This window comes from Vitis vinifera, chromosome 17 (assembly GCF_030704535.1).
Source record: "Vitis vinifera cultivar Pinot Noir 40024 chromosome 17, ASM3070453v1".
NCBI lineage: Eukaryota > Viridiplantae > Streptophyta > Magnoliopsida > Vitales > Vitaceae > Vitis > Vitis vinifera.
Genome location: NC_081821.1, coordinates 3,829,748 through 3,841,834, shown reverse-complemented (window position 1 = coordinate 3,841,834; position 12,087 = coordinate 3,829,748). Strand labels below are relative to the sequence as shown.

Sequence of the window (12,087 nt, the reverse complement as noted above, 5' to 3'; positions counted from 1 at the left end):
ACCAATTTGAATCAGATTTTTGTCGTTGGATTTCATCACATAATGATAATGACCTCTAGCCCTGAATATTTTATACATTCTAAATTATCATTGATAGTTAAGATATAGAGCAAAGAAGAGATCTAAAAGAATAATTGTGAAATGCTCATCATATGTAATAACAAACTTTAACCACATAACAAAATCAGTTTCTAACTTCAAACTGACTATACTTAACATCCACCCACAAGCGGAAGTGAGTATTTGGTTTGAGATTGAGCTTGGATGAAAGCTAATCAAAACATGACTTAGGTAAGGACTTCGTAATTATATCAGCTACTTGATCATTAGTTGGAACATATTGAACATCAAGCTTTTAGCACTTAGCAACAACACATTCTCGAACAAAATATACATCAATCTCAATATGTTTCTTTCTAGCACAAAATACAAGATTGGAAGCCAAGGAATTAGCACTTTGGTTATCACCACAAAACAGGATTTGAAGAGATTGTGATGCCTAGTTTAATGAAAAGGGATTAAATCCAAACTATCTCCATAGTGGCTTGAGCTAAGGCACGATACTCTGCCTCTATCAATGAGTGAAATACAACTTTTTGTTTTCTAGAGCTCCAAGTCATTAAGTTCCCTCCTAAGTTGATACACTAGCCAATGGTGGAGTGATGATCAGCAATGCAACTAGCCCAATCAGCATCAGAAAATTCTTCAAGATGAAGGTGTGATGCAGGTTTGAAGAGAATGCTACAATCAATGGTGGCCCTTAAGTAACAAAGAACTCTTTTACAAGCCTTCCAATGATTTTCAGTTGGAACAAGCAGGAATTAGCTAAGTTTATTAATAGAAAATGCAATATAAAGGCATGTCATGGTGAGATATTGTAAAGCGCCAATTGAATAAAGTGGGATTAGAAAGGGAAACACCATCATGAAGGGAAAGCTTTTTGCTGGAACACATTGGAGTAGAGCTAGCTTTGGCATTTGACATTGTAGTTTTCTGAAGTCAAGGATGTGCTTTGATTAAATGCAAAACTGTCGAAGAGCGATGGGCTTCAAATCCTAGAAAGCAACTCGCAGAACCAAGCATTTTTAGAGCAAACTCAGAATTCAGGTCATGAATGATGCATTGAATGAGGCTAGAGTTACTTCCAGTCAAGAATGAAACTAGTTACAAATTAGCAAAGAATAGCCAGAAGCCGAATTCCCATTTATATTGCAAAAGCAATCCGGGGTCGGTGGTTATAGCAGGCAGCTTCAATTAGTGCAGAGAACTACTAAATCTCAATATAGACAATTCATTATGTAATCAAGAAGGATCTGTTAAGTTCCATCTTCACCTTCATCATCCTCATCAACATTAACACCATCACCATCAAACTCACAAGAGTTAGACAAGGGATTGGCCTGTAGATATTGGAACTGATTGATAGCATCCCTTGCATCACAAACCAGAGCATTTCTTGCAGCTGTAATCGCATTCATTTTCTGGACATGATTCTCCTTTCTATCCTCTTCTCCAAGAGTGGATTTTGCTGCCTGTACTGATGCCATTTTTCTTCTAGCTTCCCTGCTGTGTAATTGATCAATGTATTTCTCATGTAAGGCCCTATTCTTCACTGGCTTTAGGACTGGAGAACTTACAAGAGCACTTCCAAAAGAGGTACTGAATCTTGAACGGGGTTTCTTATGGTCTGAAGAAGATCTCTCACGGAGCTTCTGAAGAAACGTCAATTTTCCCTGTACATGCTCTGGGGTGGAGAGCATCACACTATGCTGGGAAGTTTGAGTAGATGGAGTTGCTGTGGGCTCAAGAACTGAGAACAAATCCGCTTCATAATCTTGGTCCACTTCATAATGCTTTTGCAGCAAATCCCTCATAGCTTTCTGGGTACGATGAGTCTTCTTTTTACTGCATCCTGGCCTTTTAATCTTTGGCTCAGCAGGCCTAAGTATTTTACTTGCAGAAAGTGGGACAGAAACCTGAGATGAAGAGTTTGATCTGGTTGCCCTTGAACGAGGCCGATGTGGAGGTGGGGTTAAGTGGTCAGAGTGGACTTTGTCAAAGCAATCCTGTGCAGACTTTCCAGGGACCTGCAATGGATTTTGTATACTTAAAATCTAACATTTGATACTAAAATAAACATTGTGAGAGAATAACTACTATATTTTTACGAAGTGGGAAACTGATGATTACTTCTTTGTATTAGATTAGTGTAATATTCTATGTTGATGTTAACCTTCAAGAGAATATTTGAAATGCTGATTTTTGAATAATAAAAGCTTACTCTTAAACTCTCAGTTGATACACAACTCCTTTATTGACTGAGGGAGAACCAAATAAACCCCAAAATAAAGCAAATATCAAGGATCACAGTTCCCAAGCCACTTGCCATGTAGAAGGAAATGATTGACTAATTCGTCACTTCCTTCTGCACATGATACACCAATTAGTAGGAAACATCCTTTTGTCTTCAGAAGATCAAATTATTAATACCTTTTCCACATAGCTGCCCAAATGAAAAAGGCTAGCATGGAGGCCAAAAATCCCACATCTGCCCTTCTCTGGAAAACCATCCTTAACTCTGAGAAATGGCATCTTGGAGAACCACTTTACAGAGGAACACCCATCAGCCTGTTAAGCTCCATACCATGATACCCATGCCTTCAATATAAAGCTGAATCATGAAGGAGTCAAATAGATCCCATTCTAATCATTTAAGTTCCTAATGAACCTTAAATACCAAAAGCTTCCTGTCTGCAAATGACCACTGTAATCTGTCATCTTTGCTCTACCATTCACAATGACTGAATAAATCTGGGAAGTCTCCTTCCATGGTTGATCACCATACAAGCATCAAGCCAAAACATTCTCTCTCCTTATTCTCACTTTGAATCAAGCATACATAGTAAACATCCTCTATCCCTTACTGATGAATTTCCATAACCCTTCGTTGCCATTGACCTCCACCACCCTTCTACCTCCCTAAACTAATCTACAATCACCCTCCTCCATGGACCATTCCCATCAACTGCAAACCCCCACCACTGTTTTCTTAACAGTGCTCTGCTGAAACTTCCTATCCTACCAATTGCCAAAGTCTCATACTTTTTGGGGAACAGACAATCTCCCACCTGACCATCCTATGTCACATGCCTAGGCACCCGATAAAAATTCCTCTCCGATTTCTCCAATTCCCACTAAGACTGGAATAGTAAAAGATCACATAAAATAGCAAAGTAAGCTCAACAAAGTAATGTTGACAATCTATATATCTTCCACCCTGCCTAAGAGATATGAGATTCTCTTATGATAAACTTACTGTAGAATTACAAACAGATGTGTGATAAACTTTTTTCCACATTCGTGAGAGGCCTATTGACATCCTCAAAATAATTTAGTTTCATGGGAAAAACCAAAGTTCATTCTTTAATCGTAACTTCTTTTAATAAAAACAGTTCAGACAAAAAAGGCATGTGTAAGGGCACACCCGTCTCCATTCCCTGCCTAATAGTTTTAAGCTTCGGTCCTGGACTGCTAGATCTTTCATCTTTATAAACTAATTATTGAAGGAGATGGAGGTGTTGTGATTTCTATCTGCCCCAGTTTCAATGACTTGAATTGAATGCATATATAACTTGAGATTCGTTACCATGTGCAATTGACAAATGACTCCATTTATGTTGAAATGACAAAGCATGGAGTAAACTCAGAAATTGGATACTTGAAGGATGCCCCCTTAAATTTAAAATTTTCAAAATAAATTAGAACAAAATAAAACATACAGAATACAACCTTGGTAAAAATAATAGAGGTAAAATGAAGATTAAGGTTCAAAACTTCAGTAGCCTTGATTCAATCATATGTAGGTCATAAGAGTTCAAGGTGGATACTGCACAGCAAACTGAAGATAGGTGGGCAATCATGACCAAACACAAAATGGAGAAATTTTACAGAACAATAGTAAGTTGGCAATAACAGGACTAAAATTTTTACACAACTGAAACAGAGCTGAGACAGATGTTAGGAAAAATGAATAAAAGCTAGGAAATATGTAAGCTCACTCAAATTCAAGGGGTGGAAAGGATAAAAAAAATAAGGCCAAGCAAACTGCGTAGGATGAGTGGAATGGGGATCTAATATATGTAAAGCTTTAACTGAAAACTTGATTTTAAAAAACTCAAATTGCAATAAGATCAATGTTTTGAAAGGAAAAAACACACAAACATAATTTTTTTCCCTACTTTTTGTTAATTGAGAAAGCTAAAAATAAATTAATAGAATATCTCGGGTGAGATTGATCAACAAGAACAGGTGGAGCACCCTAAGGCCTTTGCAATTGCTTGTGTCCCAAGGGGGGGTGGGGTTTTGATAGCCTCCCCACTAATTTTGTCAATTTCAGTAGCTTCTTAGGGTAACCTATGGAGGGATTTGAAAAGGAGATTAGTTCCCTACAGAAGAAATTAGAGTCAAGAAAAGGGCATGGGGTCAAGGTTTCAGGCAAAAAGGGGAGCATTCCCTTGGCTTCCCGTTTCAAGCTGTAAATCCGTAAACTAGAGTGTTTGGTAAATTATAACAAGTCTCCGGCCACTGTTAGGGGAAGGGAAGGTGCTTTAGGGACTTAGAACCTGTTTTGTGAGGTTGGTCAAAAGTTTTGGTTTGTGTTTGGTTTAAGGGGAGCTTCAGGTTTATTGGGGATGGTCGGTTAGTTAGGGTGGTTGGTGTTTGTTCTCTCATTTCCTTTTCTTCTTTTTGCTTGTCCTTTGGCCTGTTTTTATGCTCCGTGTGTACTTTATTGCACCATTTTACAAGCACTTTTAATATATCATCCTTTTTTACTTATCAAAATAAATAAGAAGAGGTGCCTCAAACAGGAGAGTGGGATAAAGGAGTGCTTCAACCAGAGGAAAGAGTAAAACAACCTAAGAGGTAGAGGAAAGAGGAAAAAAGTGATACAAGATGGAATTTACCTAGGTTAATACCTACAATTCTGGTTCTCATAAAATAAAATAAAATAAAAAACCTACTATTCTGGCATATTCCAGAAAGAGCCATTAAGTGCAAGAAAGTGAAAGCCAGCAGGGGCGATGGCATGAATAATGTGCCCAGCAACCACTATCCCAAGATTCTCCTCCCTCTGAGGTGGTAACATGTCAAGGCACAGCTTCACCTTACCAGGGTTCTATCCTAAGTTCCTAACCACCAAACCAAAAGCCTAAAGGCTTCCCATGAATTGACAACACAGTCAACTGTGATTTGGTGTGAAAAAGAACCAAGTTGCTGCAAAGCTCAATGGACCTGGATCTGGACTTAGACACCAATCTATAAAAGTAAATAGCCAATTATGTTGTCATGAATGAGGAGACAGGATTGGTGACTATGTCTCAGTGGCTTCACAGACACAATCTTCAAATTTTCATTTTGGACAAGTAATTGCTAGAAGCAATGGCCTTTTAATAACTTGTAATGCTAAGTCTTCCACCTTAAGAGAACTTTTCTTAAAAGAGTGTATACATGGGTGGTGTGAAGGCTTCATTCCCTACAATCAATAATAAAAAGGTATAATGATCCAAAATTAGGCCCTTGAGACCTAGCTCAAGTGGCAACACCAGGGGTGGGGATGGGAAGTTTACAGGTTCTATTCCATGTAACGTCAAAAAAAGGAAAGAAAAAAAATGACTTCTGGATAAAAATATCCATATTTCAGTCAACATGAAGGCACAGTAAATGATGGCTATAGCCAACTCCACTAGCATATTTCCTCTCTCAATCATCCTACAAAATCACTCATGTAAATTCTTCATAATCTAGCTTAGCAATCTTGCTATCTCAACAACAGAGGTCTCCACCCCTTCCATTAAACATGTATCGTTCTTGAATGTTCTACACTTTAGAATTTAGGGAGTATCTAAGTATTTTATGAGCTTAAAATCTGTCACCATTCTCAATTATTCTATGGATATTGCTTCTCACTATTTTGGACACCTTTTAATTAATCCAATTGTATTAATCACAGAAGATACTTAACTAGTATAGTCCAATGAATTGAGTTACATGAAACTTAAGAAGCATAACTCTTCTCATTGTATCCAATAAATAATGTTAAATTTCAAATATCTAAAATAGAACAAGGGATATTCCACAATTGAGAAAATATGGGCAATGTAAACACCTCGAAATCACAAAAAAAAACAAAAACAAAAAAAAAACAGCTATTATTCTGCTTTGAGAATATTTCTTATTGTAAAAATAATTTGAAACATAACGAAAAAACAAGCCATTGAATATCAAGGGATGTGAAGAAATATACCAATTTAGCAACCTTCTTCCAAAAATGGGGTGTAGGATTTACAGCAAAATAAGCCCTCTGCAGTGCTAGTTCTTGCTCCTTTGTCCATCCGGAGAGAAGGCCAATGTCACCCTCCTCCCCTAGCTTTCTTTTCCTGCTACCCTCAATTTCCGTACTGCCTATATTGATATCTTTCCTCTTACTATCCCTTCCAGCAAGTGCGGTGGCTGGAGAAGCAACATAGCTACTACTCAACCTTGTTTCCCTCTTCCCCATTTCTTCTTTACTAACAGCCACTAAAGCATCTTCCTTGGAAGACTCAATCAAGACAGAATTACTAAGCCTATTACACTTACCGTCAACAGTCCTATCAACACAATTATTGTTGTCTCCTTGACTAGGAAACCTTGGAGACCGTCTGAAGCCCTGAAAGACCTCAAACTCATTATCTAATCTTGCAGATTTTCTCAACCCATCTTTGAGGTGCATCATCTCGACGTGTTCACCCGCGTTTTCTTGGTAAGGATACCTGGGAGACTCCCTGACACCTTTGCTCAATCTTGAGGATTTTCTCGGCCCAGTAACCGATTTTACACATTTATTCAACTCATCGCTAGATTGCTTCAATTCCTTCCCAATATTTTCCACGCAATTTTTGTGGGTTTTCTGCAGAGAAGCGTATGGTGATGAACAACCCTCAACCCCACCACGCAACCTGGCAGATTTTCTCGGCCCAGTGCTGAAACTCACGCACTTTTGCAACTCAGCACTCGGTTTCCTCAAATCCTTCCCTACTTTTTCGGTGCAACCTTTATGGATTTTCTTCAGAGAAGCATCTGGATTTGAAAAACCCTCAACCCCACTCTGCAATCTGGGAGATTTTCGCAACCCGGTACTCGAACTCACGCACGAGTTCGATTGACCCAACTTCACCGTAATATTTCCAGCGGAATCCTTGCGGGTTCTCTTCACAGAAACATTCGGTTTTGAGCTGAGAGGATGATCCAAGTAGCGTGACCGGTTGTTCCTGGACTGGGGCTTAGGGGTTTTGGGGCCTTGTGGTTCTGGAAGGTTGTTCTGATGGAGAAACCTGGGAGATCTTCTGAGAGCAGTGGAGTTGTCAGTGGTAACGGCGGAGTTTCTACTGGGCATTTTCAAGAACATCTGGCGATAGGAAGATGCGACTAAAATTGCAGGGCTCGAACGCGGGATTTTCTATATTTAAACATTTTTTAAAAAATAAAATACATGTGAAAAAAATTGGTAGCCGTAAAAATAATTTAGAATTTATATCTGAGAAACTATTCTCAAATTACAGTATTTTTATAAGTTGTGAAATGATTTTAGTATAAATTTTAAAATTTAAACCTATTTTTCAATATAGTTACACGATATTTAAATTATCTTTTGAAAACATTAATTTCTTTATAAATTCTAAAATTTATCTAACTTTTTAAAATTCAATACTTTTAAGGAAGATTGTCTTTTAAGAAAACTTTTTTCTTTAAATAATATATTATAAGTGTGTGGGTTTAATAGCATTTCTATTCGAAATATTTTTTTAAAGCATTTTTAGGAGAATCATTTAAAGTGTATTTTTGAATGATTCTATAAAGCGTTATCAACATTTCTAAAACTTGAACAATAAGAAAAATTTAAGTATTAAAAATATTAAAAGTAATTTTTATAATCACTTATAATACATTATTTAAAAAAATGTGATTTTTTTTATCAAATGAGTTATAACACATACTTCAAATACTCTTTTTATCAAATGAGTTTAAAAGAGGTGATTTTTTTCTTAGAGTTTGTGGTTAAGAAAAAAATATTGAGATAGAAAGGAAGAAAAGACGAGTGTGAGAGAAAAGAATCTTTAGAATACTTTAGATATATTTAAAATTATAAATGAATATATTAATAAAATTATTATTTTTAAGTGAATATATAAATAAATTGAATGGAGTTATCAAGTGGGTGGAAATAAATATAATTTGAGGTGTCTAAATAAAAAGTCATAACAAACTTTCATTTCCTTGATTTCTATGCCAATTTTATTACATACTATTATAAATTTTTAATATAGACAAGGATTTCAAAATATACCAAATTTCATCTTAATTTTTCTTTCTCATTTTCCCACTCAGTAAAAATAAATTATAATTTGTTTGGACTATTTTCTATTTTTGATTCTTAAGAATATAAAATAGAGTCATTATTTTTAAATTATATTTAAAAATATTAAAAACATTTTAAGTTTCAAACATACTTTTGTCTATAAAACATCAAAGTCCAATTTTTAAAAACTATTTTTCAAAACTATTTTCAAAACATGATCTGATTTTTATTTATTTATTTGTTTCTACTTAGGTGCATTTGTTCCTTGTTTTTTTAATATAGAAATATAAAATAAAATAAAAAGGGAAAGGTTTAAGTCGGCATGATGCCAACTTAGCCTATAAAATTAAGCACCATCCGTTCACTTAATCTACCCTGTCCACGTGTACATTTGACCATCCCAGCCGTTCATTTGATCGATTTAAGCCATCTTTTCCCCCAACCCTAGACCCTCCGTGAAGCGCGAAACCAGAGCTTAGGGTTTTCCTCTCACTCGCAGATCTCTTCGCTCTTCGCTTCGCCTTCAGGTACTTCTTCAATCCACTTGCCCTTCATCAATTATCCATTGTTTGTCTCCCGAGAAAGCTCAGAAACCGTAAACAAATTTTCTAGCTTTTTCTCTTCTGTTCAGCACCCGAGAAAAACTAAAATATCCCTTGTACTTACACAAGTTGATTTTTTCCCCTTTTCATCTTATGTTGTTTTTTTTGTTTTATTTTTATTGTTTTGATTGTGTAGGTTTTGATTTGCTAATTGGGTGTGTTAGACTTTTCCTTTTTGGATGAATGGGTAGATGATTAGATTGTTTATGTTTCACTGATTGGTGTGCATTGGAGTTGATGATTTTATGCCTATACTTTGCACTATCTAATGGATTAGATGCTTTAGGGAAATATAATTATTTTTTCTTTTTGTGTTTGGTTGCCGAGAAGACAACTTGGAGATTTATGATTTTTGGTCATTTATTCTAGAAAGAATTGAAATACTAAACCGAAATAAGGCCAGTAGTCCTGTCAGGCTTAGTTGATATTTGAAATGAGGTTGTATATATATATATATATATTGGGTCTTTTACAAAGAGCAATTAAATTTCCAATTATTTGATTTTTTTCTTTAAAATTTTGAGGATAAAGAATTTTGTCTCTTCCCTTTTGCAACATTTTAGTAACAAAAATGAAAATCCTAGATCTCGTGGCATGTGAATCATTCCGGCAATGATGGGTGGCTTTCCTCGAACAGGGAAATGTTGGACTGATTAAGTCCTTAATAAATCATAGTATGGGGGTTGGGTTTTTGAGGTGACTATTGTTGAATTACAAGTTTTCTCCGTTTTCTTTTCATAAGTGTCCTTAATTTCTGATTGAATATTGATGGGCTGTCAAGTGGTTTGGGAATGCAAATGGTTTTTATGTCTACATGTGTAAACTTATAATCTGGATGGAAGCCAAAGTGCTAAACCATTAATTCAGTTATGTTTTGATTTCACTATCTAAAGAACTGGTTTTTGTTTTTATAAATTGTCGAAGCATTGTATACAAGCACTTTTTAAAAAGCTCTTTTATCATTCTATGCAATATTTGGCATGATTGATGCCTTGTATTCTTGTAATGCCTTTACTTAAGCGTGGCATTGCTTTGGTCTCCCATTGGTTCTTGACAACACCTGGATGCCCTAAGATAGCCATTACATTCCATTTAAAAATAATTTAAAAATTATACGGGAAAGATAGTAAACTGCTCACTTCAAACTTGAGTGGTAAGTGTAATGACATACCAAAGTAAATTTACACACAAAACTTCTTGCTATAATTTCCTCAATTATGTGTCCTGATTATTATATATCTTTACATGCTTTTATATGACTTTTTTTTGCATACCTGTCAGCTAATTTTTCCTACTTATTATTGACCATTTCCTTCAGATTTCTCAAGATGTATACTGCAGCGAGGAAAATCCAGAAAGATAAGGATTCTGAACCCACTGAATTTGAGGAATCAGTTGCACAGGTTATTGTTGTTGTTGTTTTCATTTTTAGTTTTATTATTTCTCTCTTTCAAATATATTATTGATATTCTTTTGCATCTGATATCCTGCAATTTATGGGATACATCATTTATATTCTTCCATTTTTGTGCTTTCTTGCAGGCATTCTTTGATTTGGAGAATACCAACCCAGAAATCAAGAGTGACTTGAAGGATCTATACATAAATTCTGCTCTGTAAGAATGATTTATGAAATGTATGTTTTTAAAAAGGAATTGTCCTTGGCCATTATTTAGTAGTTTATTCTTGTTCTCTCTGCATTGGTGCAGTCAAGTGGATGTCTCTGGCACCCGAAAGGCTGTTGTTATACATATCCCCTACAGACTGAGAAAAGCTTTCCGCAAGATTCATGTTAGGCTTGTGAGAGAGCTTGAGAAGAAGTTCAGTGGGAAGGTAATATAACCACTACTTTCCTTTGGTTTAATTGCAATTTAATTCTGATTCCAAGGTAAACAAGAAGCTGGAATTTGGTAATGCGCTGCGTGAGACTGAAACAAATTTATACCAAATGATGCACTCTACTAGATAATGCTATGGAGCCTTTGCTTGATCTGACTTTTATGAGCTGGTAGCTTGGTTCAATCCAGTTGTCTCTGTCATGCTGATTCAAAGTGTCAGAGATGGTGGTAAAAATATTGGATTATACTTCCTGGTTGTGGCATCCTTGTTTTTCTAAGCTCACCCTAAAATTGTCTGGCAGGATGTGATCTTCATTGCCACTCGGAGGATAGTGAGGCCCCCAAAGAAAGGTTCTGCTGTTCAACGGCCCCGTAGCCGCACACTCACTTCTGTGCATGAGGCAATGCTGGAAGATATTGTTCTACCTGCTGAGATAGTTGGGAAGCGCATCAGATACCGTCTTGATGGATCCAAGATAATCAAGGTCAAAATAATAACTATCATTGCATAATCAATCACATGTTCCTAGTCTACACCTTTGGTGACATCATTTTAGGGGAGCAGGCAATTGAGATCTGGGTATACATATTGTCAATGAATGATTTGGTAAATATGTAGCCAGACATGTCCTGGATGAAAGTATCAGGAAAAAGAGTAGCCATTGGGCTAAGGTTCATTATCAACTTATCTAATGAAGCAACTAACTCTTTTATGAATGTTCTGCTCAGCAATAAATTTCTTGTAAACAAGCTATACCAGTGTTTTATTTATTTAAATTATTATTATTATTATTATTATTTTGCAAAAAAGAATGATGTGTCCTTGGTTTGCTTGCACTCACACTCATCTTAATTCTGTATGTGCAGATTTTCTTGGACCCAAAAGAACGCAACAACACTGAGTACAAGCTGGAGACCTTTGCTGCAGTTTACAGGAAGCTTTCAGGCAAAGATGTTGTCTTTGAGTACCCGCTGACGGAGGCTTAGATATACTCGTTGATTTGTCTCTGTTACATGTCTTTTTCCCTTAACAACTGCATTTAGTGGGCACTATTTAAAATTTTGATGTTAATGAGTTGGCTTAGTAAGCAGGAACCGTTGTGAAGTTTCTTATTTCTTTTTGATCTGCTTTATGCCCCCTGGAATTGTTTGGTTTGATGTAGGATTCTTATCCTTTCAAGGAATTTTCCTTATTCTCAGTATGGCATCTTGGAGTTCGGAAATTATTGGTCATACAAGCATGTTAATT

General features: G+C 36.0%; 2 protein-coding genes across 2 annotated transcripts; one reads left to right on the top strand and one right to left on the bottom strand.

Annotated features, from left to right (window-relative positions):
- Window positions 1-1,102: 1,102 nt before the first annotated feature.
- Window positions 1,103-7,487, bottom strand: LOC104882347 (uncharacterized). The gene is made up of 2 exons (XM_010665307.3): window positions 6,305-7,487; window positions 1,103-2,087 (listed from the first exon to the last, which is right to left on the bottom strand). The coding sequence occupies exons 1-2, from the start codon at window positions 7,445-7,447 to the stop codon at window positions 1,317-1,319; spliced, it is 1,914 nt and encodes a 637-aa protein (XP_010663609.1). The 5' UTR covers window positions 7,448-7,487; the 3' UTR covers window positions 1,103-1,316.
- Window positions 7,488-8,730: 1,243 nt separating this feature from the next.
- Window positions 8,731-12,037, top strand: LOC100252536 (small ribosomal subunit protein eS7). Its single transcript, XM_002278335.5, has 6 exons — window positions 8,731-8,925; window positions 10,319-10,403; window positions 10,543-10,616; window positions 10,710-10,833; window positions 11,141-11,323; window positions 11,706-12,037. Exons 2-6 carry the CDS (start codon window positions 10,329-10,331, stop codon window positions 11,823-11,825), a joined length of 576 nt encoding a protein of 191 aa, XP_002278371.1. The 5' UTR covers window positions 8,731-8,925; window positions 10,319-10,328; the 3' UTR covers window positions 11,826-12,037.
- The last annotated feature ends 50 nt before the right edge of the window (window positions 12,038-12,087 follow it).